Genomic DNA, 24295 nt, shown 5'->3' with positions numbered 1-24295 from the left:
AGCTTAAGCAAGAACACCCGGGAGGAAGTGGAGGAGATGTGGAGCACCAGGTCCCAGCGCCCCAAGCGCAGCACTAGTGGGGACGAAAAAGTTCAGGGCGCTACACCTATGAGCGCCAGAAGCAGCCCGGGCAGGAACGCACGAGGGGAGAGGGAGGCGGCGCCGCAGCCGGGTGCCAGGTCCTGGCGTGCCAGGAGCGGCACTGGCGGGGACGTGAAAGTGCGGGAGGAGGAGAAGAAGCGCGTACTGGGTACCAGGTCCTGGAGGCGGGTGGCGTCTGCCCCAGTCAAGTACGCACTTGGAGGGGAGGATGAGGCTGCGCCACGCACCAGAGGCGCTACGCGCCGGCCAGGTGCTGGAGACGAAGTGCGGGCTGGCACGTCCGGCAACCTGGGCGCGGAGGCGTGCGGAGAGGAGGAGCTGGTGCGGAGGGCACTGCGGCCCCCGCCCACCCCGTGCGGGGATGCTAGAAACTACGCACTGGACACCAGCGCCCAGCGGGCCATGCCCGGCAGCAGTAGCAGAGATGAGTTCCCTCCAGCTGCCTCCTATGGGAAAGAGAGTGGAGAAGAAGAGAGGAGGGAGGAGGATGAAGAGGATGAAGACTGTAATATGGTCCGGCAGCTGCTCAGGTTCTTACCCCTTCCCCTACCCCGTTTAGCCTCACCCCTAGCTCTAAGATTGTAGCAGTTGGTAGCAGATCTCTATTAGAGAATCCAAACCCTCACTTTACAGGTTAGGCAACTGAGGGCCCAAGAAGGGTAGTAATATATTCGGAGCTGTCAAGAAGCTAGGAAATAGCCCAGCCCAGGCTAACCAGCATTCTGGCCATGCCCTCTCCAAGTGGGGGAGTTACCTGTTCTTTCAAGCTTCATGTTTCCACTAGTGTACTGTTTTCTAATCTGGACAAGGAGGGTGTTTCTTATTCATTTGCGATAATTTAGTGGCCGAAATTCAGGATTTAGGCTGGGCAGACTCTTTTGGAGATGGGGTCTTTCGAAAATCTTAATCCACTCTTTTTGCCTGTTGCTGCAGCATTATTTAGATAAGTAAGCTGTTTTTAGGTGTGGGTTTTTCTTGGGTAAACTGTGTTTGACTACTGGAGAGGTCACTCCACCTTTTAAAGCAATTTATTGAGAACCTAAGGAATACTATAAACAGTAAATCCCTGCTTTTGGAAGAATCGAAATTATGTAGCTGTTTCCTACTGCTAATTGAGAATATTGAGTTGTTTTCCCTGTCTGAATTTTTCTTTAATCTTAAAAAGGCTTTTATTTTGAAAGCCCCATCCCCTAGTGACATTGGGTTAAATCTTCAGACTTCTTCAAGCAGCATTTAAAAAATATTGCCCCAAACAACTCCAGGACTTTTTAATGGTTAAGCAAAGGAGTGATAGCCTTGCCAAAGAAAAGCACTGTCTTAAAATTGGTACCATGTTCATTTGAATGCTTCATAAAACTGCATACTGATTATTTACCATTATTTGCATAATGATTCCTGTTTTTCCTAGTGTTCTTTGAATTAGTTAGAAGCATTGAAACAATTCCCTTGTGTGTCAATTATACTTTTAAATATCTGTAAGGAGAGGATTAAACATTCTCTTGGTTGTTCCTTCCAGTGGTTCAATAGCTGCTTCCAACCGTGACCTATTTCTTTGGAGACACAGGGCAGCTGGTCACGATCCTTCCCTCTAAAAACATTGTTCTTGATCTTCGGTAGCCATTGACCAGTTGTACATTTTCACATATTGTATTTTTGTTCATTTCCTCTTGACCTGTAGAAAATTTGGAAGCTTTTAGTTCTCCCCTCAGAAACTGGGCAGACTATTTGAGTAAGCAGTATTCCTATGGAAATATACGGCAGTTATATATAGTAGAGTATATAATACTGTAATATTCCTATGGAAATCACTACCTTGTTCTAACTTTGAGCTTCCCTTTATAGACTAAAGGATCAGATTAAACAACAGCTACTGGAATATAAGGCAGAGGTTGAAGCAAGTAAGTCTTCATTTAGCTTTTGTTATCATCAGCTTTGATTGTAGAGAGAATAATAGAAAACTGATAAATTCTTTTTCTTGTTGTTCGGTCTTGCCTGATTCTTTGTGATCCCATTTGGGGTTTTCTTGGGAAAGATACTGGAGTGGTTTGCCCTTTCCTTCTCCAGCTCATTTTACAGATGAGGAAACTGAGGAAAATAGGGTGAAGTGACTTGCCGAGGGTCACACAGCTAATAAGTGTCTGAGGCCAGATCTGAACTCAGGAAGATGAGTCTTCCTGACCCCAGGCCTGGCACTCTTATTCACTGTGACACCTAGCTGCCATTAAATTGTTTAGGGGAAAGGAAATCTGCTTTACAGAAAATTGTGCTTGTCCAAATACTCATTGCCCACTTTGTGCATATCTTTTTCCGTGCCTAACAATGCTACAAAATAAAATTTATACTCGGTCCTTGGGCCTTCAAGAACTTTCAGAGAGTGTGATACGGTAGAAAAGGTACTAAATTTGAGTCAGAACTGTGTTTAAATCTTAGTTGCCATGGTTTTTTTATGTGACTTCAGGCAAGTTGCATCAATTCTCTGGGCTTCAGTTTCCTCAACTGTAAAATGAGTCTTGAATCAGTTACATCTTTAAAGCTCTCTCTAGTAAGCCTTATTAATCTAGTTAGACAGACAAGACTTACACCTAAAGCAATGAAGTTGTTTTGTATTTCACCTTGAGGTGTCTCATACAGCAAGGCAGCATCTGAAGGACTAAGGGTTAAAATGAGTGTAATATACTGTAATCATTTTGTAATGCCAGAGAGAATGGGAAAATCATTATGGGCTGCAAAAAGTAAGGTTTTTCTTTTTAAAGGTAAGGTTTTTTTTAAGGCTTGAAAGATCTGTAAGATTTGTATAAGCATAGGGAGGAGGAAGGGAATTCACAGCTCAGAGTTGGAAATAGCTTCTTGTTGGAAACAGTGAGAAAATTGTTTTGTCTTAAGTGGTGGGCTCAGGTTTGGGAGATGGATTACACAGGACCAGATTATGGAGAGCCTTGAATACCAGATTGAAGATGAAGAAGCAATGATTATTTTCAAGTGGAGTTTGGGAGTTGGGGATTGCATGATGAAAACAATGTTTTAGGAAGACTTAATTGCAGTATGCAGGAGGGATTAGATTAGGAAAAGTTTAGATGCTGTTCAGTTGTGTCTGACTCTTGGTGACCTCATTTAGAGGTTTTCTTGGCAAAATCCTGAAATGGTTTACTATTTCCTTCTCTAGCTCATTTGCCAGATGAGGAAACTGAGGTAGACAGGACTTAAGTGATTTGCCCAGGGTCACAGAGCTAGGAAGTGTCTGAGGCCAGATTTGAACTCAGCAAGATGAGTTTTCCTCACTCCAGGCCTGGTGCTTTATCTGCTGTGTCACCTAGCTGCCCAAGAGTAGATGTAGGCAAACTAAATTGAGGGCATCAGTCATAAGCTAGAGTTGTGTTAAATGTCCAAAAGCATCAAATAGCATATTTGAAAGAGCAGGAAAGCAATTGGCTTAGTTAGCTTGAAGACTCCTCCCCACCTACATATAGCTTTTAAATCCCTAAGACAAGGATTTCTGGAATATTGCTTCCTTTGTAATCCACAAAAGATGTAAAGAACAGAACAAAGTGTTAGGTTTAAGCTAAGAATTACAATAAATCCTTATCACCTTTTATGTACCTCTGTCCCTTCAATTGAATGCTATACTTGAATTTGGGTATTGGGGCAGCTAGACAGCACAGTAGATACAGTGCTGGGCCTCAAGTCAGGAAGACTCATCTTCCTGAGTTAAAATCTAGGTGTGGGACCCTGGGCAAGTCACTCAACCTCTGTCTGTCCCAGTTTCCTCATCTGTAAAATGAGCTGGAGAAGGAAATGGCAAACCACTCCAGGATCTCTGTCAAGAAAACCCCAAATGGGGTTACTGAAATGACTGAAGAGCAACAGCAAGACCACATGCTGCAGATCTCTTTTCTGACTCATCTCAAACTTATTCCCAAGGACCAAATAATAAAAGCAGCCTTTGATGCTCCTTTCCAGACATTTTTATAAGGCAAGTCTCATCAAGGAGTGATAAAGGAGGGCCTGATAGTTGGGACCTAGCCTTGTAGGTCTCTCTTCTTCTAGACATAATCCCCTTGGATATCTTTTGTGTATGCTTTTATGTGTTCTTGTTTCTCTCGATGGTATGTAAGGATTGCTTTATTTATGACCTTTCATCTCTAGCACCTAGCAACAGTACCTGATACATAACTAAGTGCTTGTTTGCTGGTTGATTGTAGGACTTAATGCATCACTTACTGTCATTTCCTACTAGAAGTTTGTAATTGCAAGGATCTTGGCTGCCTTTTTATTATGAACCTAGGTGTACTCTGTACTGATATTGTACTTTTTTACAACGTCATCTTTTACATTTTAAAAAGATTTATGCATTACAAAATATAATTTCTCTAACTAAAGACAAGGTTAAGGCTAGGATATATGAAGTGTTTGAATGTCTATGGGAGTTTCTTTACAAGTGATTCCTTTATTCTTTTTTCTTTTTTTTATTCTGTTCACCTCTTGCTGTTGCTGATTCTGCAAATGTTCATAATTAAAACTTGAGCAACTTACAGGTCCCCTCTGTTAAACTTGCTTACAAACCAATATGTCAGATGTTATCCTAAGAATAAGTATTCAGGAGGCCTAGTGAGTTAGCCTGTCACAATAATAGTGGTAACTGTTCTTTCCAAGAGAAAGCTAGATTGGTATGGGATTGGTGTGTTTCTCATGGCCTTAAGTATGTTTTTCCTTTTCTGCCTTTTCAACTTAGAACATCTAGACCAGGTTGTGCTTAGCCTCTGATGAGGACTGATATTTGTGGAAAGACTTTGTTTTGTATGTATGTCCTTCAGTTGAAGCCATCTGTTTTTCTATATTAGTAACTTTAAAAAATATTGCTTATTTTTTAGGTAAAGAGAGTCCTACAGAAGAACTTGCAGAAGGTGACTTACTTCAAAGGTATGTCTTCTCAGTTTCCTTTTATGGGACTTTACCTGGATTTAGTGAAATTTCCCTTCTTCACAGAGTTGTGTGGGTCAAATGAGATAATACCAGTGAAGCTCCTGACACAGAATCTGGCCCATAGTATGCTCTTAATAAATGTTTATTCCCTTCTCCTCTTCAGACACTGTCTTCCATTCACTTTATCTTGGGATTTAGTCTCAATGGTGCTTAGTCTCATCTAAAAGACTTTGAATTTTACTAAATGCCTACTCTATGTTCTATTCACTTTGCTAAGTACCACAGATACAAATATAGAAGAGAAAGGTGCTACCTTTGGGGTTGTGAGCGAGCCAGAAGGCAGTTGATTGTCACAAACTTTCCAGAGCAAAGGGTAATATTATTTTGATGATAATTCCCAGAGCAACTGGTAGAAAAGGAGCAGATGGTATGCAGTGGAAGCAGGGAAGATAGCAGATAGCAAGGTGCCCACGTCTGGACCTAGATGTAGTGGGCCAGTCGAGTTTGAAGTTATTAATCAGGACAGCTCATTTCCAAAGCTGAATACATAATTACCACCTCCATCATGTCTGACCCTACCTCAGGTTGGGTGGGAGCATACTGTCTGGAGGTTCTGGTCTGCAGAGCATCCTGTTGAGAAGAAGGGGGGTAGTAGTTGGAAAGGTGCCTGAGTAGGCTCAGGTTTCCTGGTAGATGAATGGATGCTTACAATCCCCTTGGAATACCCTTTCTTCCATGCTACATAGTAAAATTCCAATCCTTCAAGACCAGCTTAGGTCTTATTTTTCTATGGAAATCTCTGATCCTTGTTACCCACTTGCTTTCCTGAGATCCTGTTGTACAACTAGGAGGATATACTTAATAATTGGCAATTTGATGTAGTGGAAAGAGTTTGGGACTTGGAGTCAGAAGACCTGGGTTCGAATTCCTATTCTAACACTACCCCTCTATAAAATGGAGATGCCTACCTCACAGGGTGCTTGTGAAGCTCTCGTGAGATGATAACATTCATAACAAATTCTATAAACTTTAAAGTGCTGTATAAATGCTGGCCATTATTTGAATGTGAACTGGCAATTGGTTCTTTTTATGGAGTGCTTTCTGTATTTGGCACTGTCCTAGGTACTGTGGGAGATGTAGAAATAAGAGACCTGGTCATTTAATACTGAGGCTGATTATAGTTCAGTTTGGGAGACAAGATGACTGTGAACTAAATAATAATGAACACTAGGTGTAAATGCAATTAATGCTAAATTATGTGAAAAGTAAAGTAGTTGTAAAATGAGGAAGATCATTGAGAACTAGATTGGTCAGAAGAGACTTTATGCAGGACTTAAGTTCGTTTCTAAAGAAAGGCTAAGATGTAGAAATTTGGCTACAGCCAAACAATCATAAATATTTGTTTAAAATATAGTTAACTGGAAACATTTCGTTCCCTTCTGCGTTTATTACAGCATAAGATGGTACCTTTTTTCTCATTCGCAGAATGAAATCTCTTTCTGCCAGCAATGGTGTGTTTGAAACTTTACAAAAATACAAAACAATTTCCTGAAGTTCTTACAATACTTCCATTAACTTTTTTTTATTGTTATTTTTAATAGGATTGAAGATCTAGAAAGGAAAATGGAAGAGGTGAAGATTGAGTTAGAAATGAAAACTTTAGCTTTAAGAAGGTAATTTGGAATTTTAAAGGTATTTAACAAACAAAATATGTTATTTTCTGAATAAGTTCATTTGAAGTAACATAACATCTGGGTGGTACAGTGGATAGAGTACAGAATTTGGGTCAAGAAGACATGATATTAAATCTGGCCTCAGGCACTCTAGTTGCCTGACCCTGGGCAAATTACTTAACCTCCGTCTCAGTTTCCTCCTATGTAAAATTGGGATAATAATAGGACCTACCACTCAGGGTTGTTGTAAGGATCAAATGAAATAATATTTATAAAGTGCCCTGTAAACCTTAAAGCACTATATATAAATCCTAGCTACTAGTCTAATAACTGCAAACAGCAAGTCATTTGAAATAATGAAAAAGAATTGGAAACTCATATCAAGGCAACATTTTTTTAAAATATGCAGACCAAATCCCATTACCAGTGAGTAGGAACTATAGGATTCTTTTGTGTTATTGAAATTTTGTCATATTAAGTTGCTGTTCCTGCTCTGAAGTCTTATCTTGTCTCATCATAGAAAAACTAATTGTAGATACAATGCAGTAACCCCAGTCAAAACTCCAAAAAACCTCCAAATTTTTTGGAATTAGAGGGAATGGTTTCCTGGTACTGTATTGTGATACAGAGCTGATGTTGCCAATAGAACATAAGCTTGGGTAGATTCTTCCTAGACGGGAAGGCTTCCAAGGAAGGATAGCCCTAATTATAAACTGTGCCTGTCATCTGAGGACTACCCTAGGTGAATTTGGAGAGACTCATCAGGGTGTAGGGTATGAGGTGGTGAACTTTTTTGGCCGTAGCAACTTCTGAAGACCTTCTACTGAGCCAAAGCAGAACTGGAAGGGAAGAAAGTACACAGCATGTATAGTTTGTCCCTTCCTTACTGTAGTAGAGCAATGGTTTAGGAAACAAGATTATCTATATAGTACCAAAATTTGCCTCATGCTTTAATTTAAAAAATAACAACAGAAAGCTGTATCATATGTTCAAGGGAAAATTCACAATCCATGATGCTGTTTTCTCTATTTGGTTTGTCCTGAATGTTTTTCCTTATCGTGTAATAGAACATTTTACACTATTCCAGGGTCCAGGTTGCACATGCTCTTCAGAAAAAACTGGAAAAAAAGGACAGTGAATCTGAGTAAGATTTTAATTTTTCCTTCACTTGATGAGGATAGAAATAAACTTGAGTGAAATCTCCCCAAATACAGTATAGGTTATTAAAATTAAATGCCTTTCTTTCATGATCAATGGGTAGCAGAACTATAAGGGAATGGCGATCAAAGATATGCTCTAAGCATTGAAGGAAAACCACCATTTTTCTGGGTTTGGAGTTTTTTTTTTTTAAAGTGTATGACTGGTAAATGAGTCTCTGAGGAGCCTGGAGGGGAATGATGTTACTGAGGGAGGGAAGATGTGTAAGAGCAAGGGATTACTTCTTTGTATATAGCCAAGATTCGCATAAACCTGATTAACCCAGGTATGAGGTAGAAAGGAGCCATTTCACGTGTAGCATTAACAGAAGGTGTGAGAGGATCCTTTATTTAAAGGGTAGGACTCCCTGGCCTCCCCTTTGAGCGTCACTAGAAAGGTGAGAAAAGACATTTGGCAGTTCAGTTTCTCTGAGCCTTAATGTTCCTTATTTGTAAAATCAGGGAGTTGGACTGGAGTGGAGAGTGGTGAATTCTAAGCTAAGTCTAGAGGTACTTCTGAAGGGGCTGAGTGTAAAAAGCAGGCAGTTTGTAGAGAATAACTGGGAAAGATGGGGACAAGAATAGATTTTTCCTTGGGTTGCATTCATTTGATGGGAGATGAATTTAGTTCCAAACAATCAGCAACTTTGTATGAATGAACTTTAGGAAAATACATAGATTAATAAATTATCTGGTTGTGTTCTTGCACTATATACACCTTGTCCCACAAACTCTGTATGGCCACAGTCAAATTTGTTATGTTCTCTGCTCTTATAGTGGAAATAAGTGTCTTGTCAGTGGAAGTAAGGCAGAAATGATGCCTGGTTTTATTTAAAATCCAGATTGTCCTTCAAGATTTATTGTGTCAGGAATTGATTTTCCCCATTAAGTAAGACATTTTGGAAACTCACTACATTGTAAGACTTTCGTTATTATTTCAGTTCTTTCAATGACCAACATTATTTTTCCCATTGAAATGCATGTAAGATTTTAAGGTAAAAGTCATATGTCATTTAGTAGCAATTTGCTTTTTTCATTAAATTTTTGTGGCAGGTGAGTCTCTGCTTTCACTCCTCCATGAGAAGTAAATTTATTTTAATTGACATTTTTTTGTTGTTGTTCCTTGTTCAGATCAATCTTGGCAATTTTGAAAAACATTTTAACTCTTAATAGTTCAATACTGAAAGCACAGCAGGTACGTATCTTCCACTTTATATAACTTATCTACTTGTGATTTCTGATATCATCGCTTTGTTAATAATTCTGCTTTATTTCTAGTCCTGACCTAAGCACTAAGCTTAATTCATCATTGTCTTTCCTAAACCAGTCCCAGCCCTTCCCAATTTTTTTTAAAGGCATTTGGGGTTAAGTGACTTGCCTAGGGTCACACAGCTAGTAAGTGTCAAGTGTTTGGTCAGAGGCCAGATTTGAATTTTGGTCCTCCTGACTCCAGGGCCGGTGTTCTATCTACTGCACCACCTAGCTTGTCCCCTCCCTTCCCAATTTTCACACCTCTGTCGTTAACAACATAATTTTCCGAGCCATCTTGGCTTCATTTTTTTATTCTTGTCTCTCCTTCATCCCTTATCCCATCTATTTTTCATTTTTATGAATTCTCTCCTCAATTTAAATCTATAACTATTAAGCGACTTTATACTCTCTGAAGGCATGGACCCCATGCTCATCTAAATCTGCCGCAGTGCTCTGCACACATAAGCTCATGGGCATTCGATACATTTTTTAAAATGAAAAAAAATGTGAAAATGAATTTCAGTGAGATTCTTGCTGAAGGGAAAGAAATGCACTGAAGCATACCACCTGACTATACTTTATGGAGCCAAATGTACTAGAAGTATCTTAGTGTGGTGTGATCTTACTGCAAGGCTGGAGTTCCAAACATGAATTTCCTGATGACTGTGTGGGTAAAAATGTATTAATTCATAACACAAGCAAATTCCTATTATGTGCAATTCCTTGGAATGCTTAGATTGCTTTGTTATAATAGAAGTTGGTTAAAATGAATGTTTCCATGGGTGGATATATATGAACTGATGCCAGTGAAGTAACCAGAGCCAGGAAAAAACCCTCCACATTATGCAAGATGACTATAATGGTATAATATAAGAACAGAAGGACTTGACTGGTCAATGTTTGATTGAAAGTGACCAAACTTGTGCTCAGAGAAAGGTTGAGAAAAGGGTCATAATGGGCACTGAGTTTTATTTAATTTGTAGAGATGGTGGGTATAGTTTTGGTTTTCTCAAAGGGATGTATTTCAGAACATTTTTTAAAGTGTTGCTAGGGGCAGCTAGGTGGCGCAGTGGATAGAGTACTGGCCCTGGCATCAGAAGGACCTGAGTTCAAATCCAGCCTCAGAAACATAACACTTACAAGCTGTGTGACTCTGGGCAAGTCACTAACCTCCAATTGCCTCACATACACACACAAAAAATCCAAAATAAATAAATAAACAAAAAGTGTTGCTAGGAACCATGTTCCCAGTTTGTAAGACCTTAAATAGAACAAGTGGTTAAGCTTTTCCTGTAGTCTACTTGCTAATTATCAAATGCTTTGACACCCAGTTGAGGTCAGGGGCCAAGTATCATACTAGATCTAATCCTGTTCCTTCTTTTTGTGTCAGTTTTGGTTTGTATGTTTGGCTCTTTTAGATGACTAAAGGATTGGGTTGGAATAAGTAGGGCCTCCTTTGACATCTTTGTCTTTAAAAACCTACGTTTTAATTGTATTTGCCATACTTAGATTCAACCAGATTTATCGTTTTCAGTGTTCCCACCTATGTTCCTTAAAAACAGCTAGGGAATTGAAATCCATCTGTGTTTTGCCCATGTAACCACACATATTAGTGGTGGTACTGCTAAGTCATGTCCTAAGAAATAAGCATCCTCGGGGCAGCTAGGTGGCGCAGTGGATAGAGCACCGGCCTGGAAATCAGGAGGACCTGAGTGCAAATCCAGACTCAGACCAAACACTTGACACTCACTAGCTGTGTGACCCTGGGCAAGTCACTTAACCCCAACTGCCTAAAAACAAGAAAAACAAAACAAAAAAAAGAAATAAGCACCCTTTTAACATATATTCTTTTAATGTTAATCTTTTAATTAAAATCTGGTTTTTTTCTTAAATGCCAAATAATATGGATTCTCATTTATTAAGTGGTTTATTAATAAACTTAATTCTTAGTTTGATCTTTAGTGGGGACTAGTTCTGTTGGAAAGGCAGTATAGGTAGTGGGGGTTGTATGTACAATTCTGGATTTCTGGAGCTTTTTTTAATGACCATTTGTGATAGGACTTACTATTAAGGTGTTAAACATTTATCAGACAAGACTTAATTCAGTCTTCTTGATCGCAATTTCTTTTTGGGGGGTTGGGAAGCAAATGGGGATAAATGACTCGCTCAGGGTTACACAGCTAGTAGGTATCTGAGGTCAGATTTGAATTCAGGTTCTCCTGACTGTGCTCTTTCTGTCCACTGTGTCACCTAGATACCCTGCTTGATTGCATTTTTTTTTTTGCAGTCGGGGTTAAGTGACAGGGTCACACAGCTAGTAAGTGTTAAGTGTTTGGTCTGAGGTCGGATTTGAACTTAGGTCCTCCGGACTTCAGGGCCAGTGCTCTATGCACTGAGCCACCTAGCTGCCCCTTGATTGCATTTCCTATCCAGTACTCTGTTCCAGGTCTACTCAATTAGCTATTTAAAATACTTAATACTCTACCTTTTGAGTTGATAAAGTAAAGGGAAGGTGGTAGGCATATGCCAGAATGAATGAAAAAACAGTTATTAAAAGCTTACTATGTAAAGTACCATGCTGGATGCTGGGAAAACAAACTGAAAAGTTAGGGTTCTCTTGAAGAGCTCACATTTCTTTTTTTATTTGTTTTTTGCTTTTTTTGGTAAGGCAGTTGGGGTTAAGTGACTTGCTCAGGGTCACACAGCTAATAAATGGAATTGAACTCAGGTTCTCCTAACTCCAAGGTCGGAGTTCTATCCCCTGAACCACCTAGCTGCCCCAGAGCTCACATTTCTAATGGGGAAAACAAGATATTGGAGGTTTTAGCTACAAGTCAGATGGAAAGGTTCCATGGTCCATAGAGTACAGCAGCAAAATAGATAATATTACGTCTTCTTTAATTTCCACTGACAAATAATCAGTTAGTGTTACTGAATCATTTGACAGTGCCAAGGTCTGGGGTGGTAAGAGCTTTTCTGAGTCTAAGAGAGCTGTGACTGCAGAACCTGCAGAAATAATCGCCAGGCCTGATCTCCAGTGGGGTTGCTTCCCCGGATGATGGCTGTGGCTCCCTTCCTCCGCCTATCGCCACCTAGAGGTAAGACTGGTGGTGTTGAGGCTCTTAAGGTCTAGGCCCTGAACTGCTGCCATCAGGTCAGGTGAGATGAAATAGCTGCCCTAACGGTGACTCGAAATCTTCTGGACGTTGGTACCTGATCCTCCTTAATTGTAAATCTCTGTTGAGGATTCACACTTTATCCTGTGTATATCTTGTTTGTACACGGTTGTTTGCGTGTCGTCTCCCCCGTTTTACTCGTAGTCCCTCAAGAGCAGGGACTGTCTTTTAGCTTTCATTGTACCCCCAGCATTTAGCATGGTGCCTGGCACACGATAGGTATTTACTCAATGCTAGTGGACTATAAAGTTTGCTGGCACAATGCTTATTTCCTGTTTTTAAATCTGAATAACAGCAAACTCGGGACCTGGAGGAGAAAATGCTTGAAGTTAAGAAGAAGAGATTAAGTATGTGAAATTCCTATAATTTACATCGTTACTTTCTGTGTATTGAAATGAATGGGTAGATTTTATTGATGTGGTTGGTTATCGTCTCCAGTGATACAGAGAGCAATCCCTCCTGGCCTGTCCATCCTGTGGGGTTCTTTTTATTTCTTTTCCTAATTTTACCACAGTAAATCTGCTAACCTCCAGGAGACCTACCTTCCTTCCTCTCTCCCTCTCCCCTTCTCCCCCCTCCCCTCCCCCATCTCCCTCTCTTCTTCCCTCCCCCCCAGCTCTCCTTTCTCTCTTACTTTCTCTCTCACTCAGAAACAGTTTTCTTTATTTCATTGCTACAAAATAAACACTTATTTCCTCACCATTAGTTCATGAAAACAAAGTTGATGGCTATTTTCATATCTTTACAAATCATACCAAATTATAATCTGAAATGTCCAAATGTGCAATCATTTAGCTGTTTTGCCTTACACTTTGTGCCTCTGTGTGCTAGTATCTCTGGCTGCCAGACATTCCTAGATTGATGATAAAATGTCAACATGTGGAAGAGATACAAATTCTTTTAATTTATTTCAATGAAAAAAATTTAATTTCCTTTTCACTTCCTCCCAACCTTGCACCCATCTCAAAAAATAAAAATAAAACCCTCGTAACCAGATATGCATAGACAAAACAAGTTCTTGAATTGGTCATATCCAAAAAATAGATGACTTCAAATTGAACCCATCACCTGTCTGTCAGGAGGTAGAGAGTGTATTTCATCTTTGGTCCTTGGGAAACCAATGAGTGAAGACTCTAAGTCTCCTAACATGTGTTAATACTTATATTTCTAAAGCATTTTGGCCTAGGTTTACTAGTTGGGCAGCTGGGATAAGCCAAAGGACAGTTTCTTTTTTTCTGGATCAAATGAGATAACATTTGTAAAGTACTTAACACAGTGCCTGGCACATGGTAGGTGCTTAATAAATGCTTACTCCCTTCCCCTTGTGCTTTCACTATTTCTGCCCTTGAAAGTATCTGTGACCCTAGCATCATCCAGCTTGTCCCACTGGGTCAGAATTTTAAAGATAATCCTGAGCAGTACATCTGACAACTCCAAATGCAAAAGCTGAAAGGACATGCTACAAGTTGAAAGGCTGGGCTCCATATCGTAGAATAGCTGAAGGTCATAGTTACCTCATGTCCTTTTGACGTTACTAGGATGCCAGTGGCCCATGTGGCCTATCCTTGGGCTTTTCTTCTCACCATGTGACCAGCCCATGTTTGTTCATGTGTTTCTTTCATGGCATTCTTAACTCTAGACAATCATCATAGTTTGTATGTGATCTGTTGTACCATGTGCCTCTCCATTGTCCTCTGACTGATTCTCATTTTCAACACTTTATAAACTTGTTTTGTGACTCACATCTGAGTCCACAGCAATATTGGTAGAATTTTGTTATTACAAAAGAAGCCTTTTATTTGAGTAAGAAGTTTAGGGTCATTGAATGATGCAGTATATCAAAGGCATTCAAGCCCATATTCTTCTGTTTAACTCTGGGCCTAACTCATTGTGCATTTCCAGTGTCTTTCCAAGATTTAGATCTATCTATCTATCTGTCTATTTTTTTTAAGGCACTTGGGGTTAAGTGACTTGTCCAGGGTCACACAGCTAGTAAGTATCAAGTGTTTGGTCTGAGGCTGGATTTGAACTCAGGTCCTCCTGACTTCAGGGCAGGTGCTCTATCCACTTTGCCACCTAGCTGCCCCTATCTATCTTTCCTGACGGACAAAGTTTTGTATTTTACAATAACTGATAAATAGCAATCCTCATACTATATTCGTCCACCTATTTAAAGGCTAGTGGTGGCTGTTAAAAGTGAGAGATTAAATGGATTTTTAGCACCACAGATTTGCAGACTAGTATTCTGGGAGTTGTAATAGTGGATGTTTCTATGGGGAAAATAGTTTTAAAGCAATGTGAACCTGGTACAAATGAATTTTAGATGGTAAATTGCTAAGTGATAAGTGAATGTTTTTTGCCATTGAAAAAGTCATTTATGGAGGTACAGCCAAGATGGCAGAGTGAAAGCAGAGACTTGCCTGAGTGCTGCCCCGGATCTCTTCAAATACCTCTAAAAAGAAAGTCATTTATGGATAAAAACACCTCAAGAATGACTGCTTTATTGCTGTTGAAAATTTCCTTTCTCTTCTCTAAAATGTTCCTAAGATTTCAATACTGTAAACATACCTTTTCATACTTGTAGATTCTGATTTGTCATATTTTATTGTTGTAATATTTTTTCGGGTATTTTAAATTTAACAGTGTTTAAAAAAGCTGGGGAAGAAAAGCTACTAGAAATACAGGCTGAGAATAAAAAGAAAAAAGATGAATTGAACCTCCTGAAAAATAGTGCCATGTTAACTAAAATGAAGAAAAGCCTACAAAAGGAGATAGATTCGACTACCATTATTCAAAATGTTTTTCAGGTAATGTATATGTGAATTTGGAGGGCAAAATTTGTATCGGGGGAGGAACTTCAATATCTTAACCAATTGCTCTTGGGAGACACTGTGATTGGCATAGTAGAAGGCTCATGGTCCTGAGAGAGTGGGAACCTGAATTCAAGTCCTGTCTCGGCCCATGATTTGCTTGTGACCTTGGGTTACTCACTTAACATCTTTGTCCTATAGTTTCTTCATTTGTTAAATAAAGAAGGAAGGTCCCTAAAACCCCTTCAGCACTAAGATTCTTTGACTTTATATTAATTAAGCATTTAATAGAATCACAGGATTTCAGACTTAGAAGGGGCCTTAGCAATCAGCTCAAACCTACATCTAAAAATTAATACTTCTGCATTATAGAAGACCTGACAAGTAGTCATCTGTTTTTTTCTTGAAGCTCTCAATCGAGAGGAAATCCACTATCCACCGAGGCAGCCTATTTAAACATGCGTGTGTGTGTGTGTGTGTGTGTGTGTGTGTATTTGTATATAGTCAATTTTTAAAGATCTTATTTTCTTTGTCTCCTTTTTTTTCCTTTTATCTATAAACCATGGGTTCCTAACTGGAGTCTATGAACCCCAAAGAGGTTAGTGCATGGATTTCAGGAGAGTCTGTACACTTGGATAGGTGGAAAATGACTTCTTTATTTTCACTCACTCGTAATTGAAATTTAGCATTTCCTTCAATTATGAATGTAGTCAACAAACCTTTCTGAGGAAAAAGGGGTTCATGGGTTGAACTTTTCTCTCTCTGTATAAAGACCTTGTATACTTGAATTTTGCCACTATTTTTTTGAAAACCAGATCATTTAAGTTACATGTTGGTTTATGTCACTTTTAGACTTCAGATAAAATGGAGAACTGTCGTAGGTTCATTGGATTTTCACTAAAGATATGTTGCACAGTGAAATAGCTTCAAAAGTCTGTAGCAGAGAATTATGCCTATTATTTTTCTGCTCTTGGTTTACTATCAGAAATAGAAAAATCTGAAGCTCAAAGCTTCTGAGTGTAATGATTTATTTACAAGGCTAGCAATTGCCAACAGATCAGGTCTACTGACTTCTGTAGTTAGAGATAAAGGAATGATTTACAGAGCTTTTTTTTTTTCCCATATCAGAAGAAAAGGAATTACAAATTAGAGAAATCTTGAGACTTGTTTTGAAAATATCCAATTGGACAAGGCAGGTCATTTGACCAGTGTTTCTTGGGCTTTACAAATACAACTAGCAGCTGTTGCCAACATTTGACATGTGGGTTTGTCGGGGGCCTAAGGAGGAGTTTCTAGGGTGTGACAGTTCTTAAATCTGACATTCTCCTGGATCGGGTCTGTCTTTGTTAACCTGTCTGTCAAACTGAGGTTGCCTTAGAAATCTTGTCCTACAGCTGTAGCATTTGCAATTAGAAGTGTTACTTTTAAAGGACATAATATAATTTACTAAACAGCTACTAATATAGCTACTAAAAAGAAGACCTTCAGGAAGCTCAAGAAAAGGGGACTTTATCCACTAAGACTGTAAGAGGTACTTAATCTTTAAAAAGAGTTAATTTAATGATTGTTTTATTGCTACAAAGATATACGTGCACCCTAAATTATCAATAAACAATAATTACTAATAGAGCCCTTTCATTTTATTGTTTCCTTCACTACATAAACCTTTGTCAGCTCTGGTTGAATTAGGTTTTCTGTTTGTTATTGCCCATGAATGAATGGGGACTAAAGTTCATCAGTCAGTATTAAAATTATAAATAAGAAATAGGTTTTTATTTAATTTGGCAAATATTGGGACTTCACAGTAGATAACATAGCACTTGAAGGTTTGCAAATCACTTTACTTATGTTCTCATTGATCCTCACAATTATTCTCACTTTACAAATGAGAAAACTGAGGCTCAGAGAGAGTTAAGTGACTTGCTTAGGGTCACATAGCTAGTATCTGTGGTAGATTCAAACTTGGATCTTCGTTGCTCCAAGCTCAGTATTCTATTCATCACTCTATCTATTTCTGAGTTTCTTAATGTTCTTTCTTGCTGTTCCTCATTAATGTTTAAAAAACAAAGAAACATCTAATTCCAAATAACTGTTTCCTTTACCGTAAGTATTTTAAATCAGAAAATGTCCACTAATAGGAACAAATATTCATTTGTAAACATCTAAACTTCCCACAACTATAAGGTCCATTACTTCATCCTCTGTAAATAAATTCAGGCCCCATAATCAAAATAAGCACAGAGAAAATATGCAGTATAATTTTGATCATAATAGAAAGCACTCTTATATTAAAATATCAGCTTTAGTACTCCAAGAATATTCAACATACCTATTTTTATTTTCATTGTAGCACATCGTTATGGCAGCAAAGATCGACTGGGCAGCAGATCCAGCCTTGAAGGCCCTTATTTTACAGCTTGAGAAAAATTTAAGTTTCATCTGAACAATTCTGCTTGTTTACATGCTATTAAATAGTAAATTTCAAGAGAAACTCTGTATTTCGGGCTCTATTCTGTTAATTCAGACTCTTTAAAATATTTGTTTCAGTAATGCTAACTTCAGAGTCATTCTGTGTCAGTTATTAAAATGACACTGTCACAGAATTTGGGATCTTTAAGTTAGAAGCATCCCTACAGGTCAAGTCCAACTTCTCACCTAATATGGGAACCTGCTCTATAATATCTGCGACAGATGGTCATCTAGTCATTGTTTGAACCCTTCCAGTGATTAAGCATTCACTACCTCATTAGACAATCTATTCACTATCTAAATAGCCCTGTTATTCCTTTATATGGCATTTATTGATTAGTATTCTAGAAAATAGTGGTTATATCCCCCTTTAAAAGCAATATATTTTCCAAAATACTGATCTTTTTGTGGTATTAAAAACTTTAATAAAGTTACAGATTAAATTGTCAATATTATTTGAATTGCATTAATATTTAAAAAATTTCAAAAAGGTATATCTTATAAATAAATTAGCTAATTTCTAAATTTAGTTCAGCCCCTTTTTCTTTTAATTTAGATAAGGGATCTTTTTGTTATTTTTAGCTTCATTTTTTTCCCCTTTGGGGGAAAAATTTCTCTTTAAATTAAAAAAAGTTTTTTTTTCATTTAATTAAAATATATTTTCTTCTCTCCCTCCCATCCCCTACTAAAAAAGCCCTGTAACAAATATGCATGATGAAATAAAATAAACTCCCATATTGGCCATATCCAAAAATATGTCTCCTTTTGCATCTTAATTCCATTCTTCTGTCAAGAGAGTAACAACAACAATAATAATAATAATAATAATAGCTAATATTTATATAGTGTTTACTATGTGCCAGGTACTGTACACAAATATCTCATTTGATCCTCACAACAAAGCCTGGGATATAGGTGCTGTTATCTCAGTTTTACAGGGCTATAAAAAATATGCATACCCTTTAACCCAGCAATAGCACTTCTAGGGCTGTATCCCAAGGAGATCATATAAATGGGAAAAGGACCCACATGTATTAGAAATATTTACAGCAGCTCTTTCTGTGGTGGCAAAGAATTGGAAATTGAGGGGATGCTCATCAATTGGGGAATGGCTGAACAAGTTGTGGTATATGAATGTAATGGAATACTATTGTGCTATAAGAAATGATGAGCAGGTGGACTTCAGAAAAACCTGGAAACACTTGTATGGACTGATGCTGACTGAAGTGAGTAGAACCAGGAGAATACTGTACACAGTAACAGCCATGTTGTGCGATGACTAACTTTGATAGGCAGCCCTTCTCACCAATGCAAGGATCTCCAAAAGTCTTGTGATGGAAAATGCTATCCACATCCAGAGAAAGAATTATGGAGTTTGAATGCAGATCGAAGCATACTATTTGCTCTTTTTTTTCCCTTCTGTTTTGTTTTGTTTCCTCTTTCTTGTGGTTCCTCCTCTACCTAGTTCTAATGCTTCCTTACAACATGACTAATGTGGAAAATGTTTAATAGGAATGTATGTGTTGAGCCTATAGCAGATTGCATGCCATCTTGGGGAGGGAGGTGGAGAGAGAGGGAGAAAAATTTAAAACTTAAAAGCATATGAAAGTGATGTTGAAAACTAAAAATAATTTGTTTAAAAAAAGGAATAAAAAAAGAGATCATTACCCTCTTATATGTAGTCTCTGCTGAAGCCAGCATTGATACCAGACCCGCCTTGGACCAACACCTACTGAGTGTTCCAAGGCCTACCAACTGTGCTGTTCCTTGTGAGACCTATGAGGTGTCATTAAATCTTTACCCCTACAAAATCCTCTGCTAAGGGGCTTCCCTCTTCTTTGGAGAGTAGGCAAGGATTCCCTCACCTTTATTTATTCAGGATTGCCACCGTCAGCTGAGGGTCACCTTTCCAGGTAAAGACATTAACCATAGTTACTCAGAACTTCCAGCTCTCATTAGAGGGCAAGGTACCTCCCAACAATTTCACCTCCACTATTCCCCAAGCTATTTCTGGGAAGTCCAAACTTTCATGGGGGAAAAGAAACCTGCCAATGTTCATTTCTCTAGAATATATGGAGCCCCTAGTTGCAACAAAGACCTTAAGACCCAGGCAACTCCAAGGTAATGGAATAAAGAAGGGTTCAACAGAGTCAAACAGAACTATATCGAAGAGCAGCCTATTATAAAGTAGGTCATCCTGGAGGCTAGACCCAAGAAAGTGCTGGACTGGAGGGGGTGTGCCATTTATCAAAGATACAGTTTATGAGATGTGTTTGACACTCTGATATGGTAGTGTAGTCAGGGGCATAATGGAAAGCTGTTCTTTGAAGATACTGTACTAGTCTTTCACAGATGGGCACTGCAACTTCCATGAACAACACTGTTGAGCAGAAAGTAGATGACTCACCCTTAAGAGTATATGGTTTGGGGCAGCTGGGTGGTGGAGTGGATAGAGCTCTAGCCTTGGAGTCAGGAGGACTTGAGTACAAATTTGGCCTCAGATACTTGACACTTACTAGCTGTATGACCCTGGGCAAGTCACTTAATCTCAATTGCCTCATCAAAAAATCGGGGGGAAAAAAGTATATGGTTCCATCCCCATCACAACCATCAATTTTAAGCAACCTTATATTTCAGGTTCAAGTATAACCCAGAAATCTTTATGATATTAGCTTCCCTCTGACCACCTATTAGGTGTGCAGTTCCATGCCTGTTTTCACCAACCCAGAGTGCCTGGATTTGTCTGAATAGCCATTGTGGCTGGTTTGATCTGCTTCTATTTTACAAATTGGGTTGCTCCCCCCTATCTGGGGGTGGTGAGGGGAGGCTGATAGCTAAAGCCTGGGATACTACTCAGGGCTCTACCTAAAAAGCGGAGTCTATTGCCTCAATGTCAACTGGTCAAAGGAGAGGAGAGAGAGAAAATCTGTTCTGGAGTAGCATAGATCCAGTCTACCGAACTCCACCACTTTTAAGAATTTGCCCTTTCCCTTGCTACTTTCCATCAGGGAACCATCTATAGATAGAATTCATCTTCATGGAGCCAGGCATGCAAAATTAGTCATCTATACCACCAAAAAGGGACAAAAGATGTTCCCCATTCAGGGCCGCTCACTGATGTAACTGACTTTACAAAAACAAATGCGTGAGCTCTGGGTTGATAGAACTGGGCAGCCACAAGAAGCTCTGCATTAATTCCATTGCCCCACCCTCTCAGCAGCCGATGTTCCAGTGACTAACTGGGTTGTTTTCAAATTTTCTGCAGCCCCTCAATTTCCTTGGTGAAAGCTCACCCATTCTCCAAAGTAGAGAAAGGACAGTAATAGAGTAAGCCTGAAGCTCACTTACTACCTTCCTCATCTTTACCCCTGTTCCCATTCTTTTACTAGCAGCCTTAATCTCATTCAATTTCAACATGCATTTTATTATAGTTTTCCAGAATTAGAGATTATTATTGTTGCTTTCCAGAATAGCTGAACTGATTCAGCTCCACCAACAATTTATTACTATGTCTGTCTTTCCACAACCTCTCCAACACTGACTTCTCATCTTTTGTATTCTTTGCCAATTTTGCTGAGTGTGAAATGGAAGCCTCAGGGATTATTTTGACTTGCATTCTTAGTTATTATTTAGAACATTCTTTCATATAATCATTGACAGTTTTCAATTCTTCAGAATGCTCCAGTGGTTCCCTTTTGCCTTAATGATCAAATGCAAACTCTCTGGGCATTTAAAACTCTTCACAAAATGGCTTACACTGTTTGCTTCAGACCTACTATACATTATTTCCCCTCCCACTATGCTCAACCACACTGGCCTTCTTGCTTTTCAGAAGTACCTTTGCATTGTAATTGTTCCCCAAGCTTGGAATGGGTTCCCTTCACACCTCTGCCTCCTAAAATCCTAGCTTCCTTAAAAGGTTAGGTCAAGTGCCTCTTCTATTTTGAGGCCTTTCCCCAGCTGCTAGTAACTACTCCCATCAAATTATCTTGTATATACTTATGTATCATGAGTAATTTATTTGTATAGAATGTATCCCCAACTAGAAAAAGCTCTTTAGCAATGTAGAAAATGTGGTTAGGGATGTTGCTTCTTCATATCACTTATCAGGTGTGGATGCCTACCTGACAGCACACTCAGAGCATTAAAATCAGTCTAAATTGGGTTTGATGTCCAACGTATCAGCTTATAGCTAGGGGAAACCATGACCAGGTAAGGTGTAAAGAATTGTGGGGAGTGGGAGATGTAATTAGGGATGGAGACTCACGTGGGGAAATTAGGTGCTTCGGATAGGGTGTAACCTCTATAGTACCCAACCAATGGGGAAACAAGGGAGGGAAATTAGAATCGGGAATAAGGAATAAAAAGCCACACGTGCTCTCTCATGTGGCACACTGTTTAATAATAGTTTCTTGCTGGTTCAAACAATGACTTTGTGGAATTCTTGGTAAGGCTTTTTGCTGCTAACAGCAAGGACTGTCTCATTTGTATTTGTTTCCCTCTTAACCCAGTGCTTCATATGTAGTAAGCCCCAGTAAATGTATGTGAGTCTATTGATTTAAACCAGCTGTATTTCATGTTGTCAAGAGGCATTTATTAAACACCTAGTATGCACCAAGGACCATTTGATATTCTCTTGCACTGTGAACTGATGAGATCACAAATCTAGTTGAGAATGAGAATTTTCTCTTGCCACAGTTAAGTGAATAAATATAATGTTTGTGTTGGATAGAAAGCTGGCCTCCAAGCCAGGAAGACTTGGGTTCAAGTCCTATTCCTTATCATACAGGCTGTGTGACCCTGGATAAGTTACTCAATCTCTCAGTGCTCTAGGCAACTCTTAAGATGATAGAAGTTGCAGTAAAAGTGCTGATGCTTTGGTACAGGGAGTTTCCTCATCTGAGAGTTCATTCTGTCACTGAGATCACAGGTCCTATTTAAGGGATGTGTCTTATTTTCATCTTTTTAAGTGTTTGAAATATAAAGATTTAGTGGGGGCATTAAATTTTGGACTGAACTTGGTGGAAATTAGAAAGTACTTTAAAAACAATTATTCTAAACTTAACACCAAATAAAGTGGGCATTTATTTGTATGTACATACTAGACAAGAAACACAGGATTGCGAGTGAAACTGCAGATCTCTCATGCACACATTGCTTTTGTTTTTAAGTATATAATAAACTCAATATTCAACTTTCTTTTTTTATTTACTAGTATTTTATTTTTTCCAATTACACTGTGAAGACAATTTTCAACATTCACATTTTGAAAGATTCTGAGTTCCAAATTTTTCTCTCTCCCTCCTTCCCTCCCCCCTCCTCCCTCCCCAAAGTGGTAAGCAATCTGATATAGATTATACACATGCAATCATATAAAACATATTTCCACATTAGACATCAACATCCAACTTTCAAAGCCATCTTGCTTGTCTGTTCTTCTTTCTGGTCTTCCCTCTGTTCTCCTTGCATTTTATTTTGGTTTTTGGTTTTTTTTGTGTGTTTTTGCTAGGCAATGGGGTTAAGTGACTTGCCCAGGGTCACACAGCTAGTAAGTGTTATGTGTCTGAGGCTGGATTTGAACTCATGTCCTCCTGAATCCAGGGCCGCTGCTCTATCCACTACGCCACCTAGCTGCCCCCTCTCCTTGCATTTTAAATAAAGATGCTTGTGACTCTTTTCTTTCTTATGCTATTCCTACTCTTTACCCTCCACATCTCTTGGAAAGGAAAAAAATTTAAAAATCCTTATAAAAAAAATTCCCAAACTGTGTCAAAAATGTAATGTTTTTTTCTTTCACCTCTCTGTCATCCAGAATTGTAGTTGGTCATTATTTTGGTTAGCTTTTCAATTTTTTGGAAAAAAAATTCATTAATGTTATATCAATTGTTAATTCTACTAACTTCACTTTGCATCGGTTCATACAGGTCTTTCCACATTTCTCTTACAGGGAAGAGAACAAACATTGATTAAGCATCTACTAAGTGCTGAGAGCTTTACAAATATTGTCTCATTGGATCCTCACAACAGCCCTAGGAGGTAGGTGATATTATTATCTCCATTTTAAAGTGGAGAAAACTGAGGCTTAGGGAAATTGAGTGACTTGCCCAGGGTCACACAGCCAGTGAATGTCTGAAGCCAAATTTGAAGTGGGGTCTTCCTAACTCTATACCCAATGCTTACTCCACTGCATTACTTAGGTGTACAATAGTATTCCATTACATTCCTGAGCCATAATTTTTTTTTTTTGGCAATTGGGGTTAAGTGACTTGCCCAGGGTCACAGAGCTACTAAGTGTCAAGTGTTTGGTCTGAGGCCTATTTTGAACTTAGGTCCTCCTGACTTCAGGGCCTGTGGTCTCCACTGCGCCACCTAGCTGCCCCTATAATTTTTTTTTTTTAACAATTATATACTGATATAATAAGCAAATTAAGGGAGCATGGAACAGTTTACCTGTCAATTCTAAGCATAAGGGAAGAATTTATGACCAAACAAGAGATAGAGTGCATGTAAAATGGATAGAGGGATGTAAAATGGATAATTTTGATTTCGTTAAATTACAAAGGGTTTGCATAAATACAAAACCAATGCAGCCAAGATTAGAAGGAAAGGAGAAAACGGCTTGGGGGGGAGATTTTTACAGCAAGTATCTCTGATAAAGGCCTAATTTCTCAAATATATAGAGAACTGAGTCAAATTTT

General features: G+C 38.8%; 1 protein-coding gene across 1 annotated transcript; it reads left to right on the top strand.

The window, feature by feature from the left end:
• Nucleotides 1-36: 36 nt before the first annotated feature.
• CENPH (centromere protein H) lies at nucleotides 37-17619 on the top strand. The gene is made up of 9 exons (XM_020998474.2): nucleotides 37-632; nucleotides 1945-2000; nucleotides 4971-5019; nucleotides 6624-6695; nucleotides 7783-7839; nucleotides 9023-9086; nucleotides 12614-12665; nucleotides 14962-15125; nucleotides 17479-17619. Exons 1-9 carry the CDS (start codon nucleotides 37-39, stop codon nucleotides 17569-17571), a joined length of 1203 nt encoding a protein of 400 aa, XP_020854133.1. The 3' UTR covers nucleotides 17572-17619.
• Nucleotides 17620-24295: the final 6676 nt, after the last annotated feature.

This window comes from Phascolarctos cinereus, unplaced genomic scaffold (assembly GCF_003287225.1).
Source record: "Phascolarctos cinereus isolate Bilbo 61053 unplaced genomic scaffold, phaCin_HiC Scaffold_4;HRSCAF=312, whole genome shotgun sequence".
Lineage (NCBI taxonomy): Eukaryota > Metazoa > Chordata > Mammalia > Diprotodontia > Phascolarctidae > Phascolarctos > Phascolarctos cinereus.
The sequence above is the reverse complement of the archived record's forward strand: the minus strand, read 5'-3'. Positions and strand labels throughout refer to the sequence as shown.

Bases quoted from the DNA above. Each gene is read 5' to 3' on its own strand.
- CENPH (XM_020998474.2), top strand. From the start codon at position 37: ATGTGGAGCACCAGGTCCCAGCGCCCCAAGCGCAGCACTAGTGGGGAC. The intron at 7,840-9,022 runs GTAAGATTTTAA...TTCCTTGTTCAG, and splicing joins AAAAAGGACAGTGAATCTGA to ATCAATCTTGGCAATTTTGA. The intron at 12,666-14,961 runs GTATGTGAAATT...TAAATTTAACAG, and splicing joins AGTTAAGAAGAAGAGATTAA to TGTTTAAAAAAGCTGGGGAA.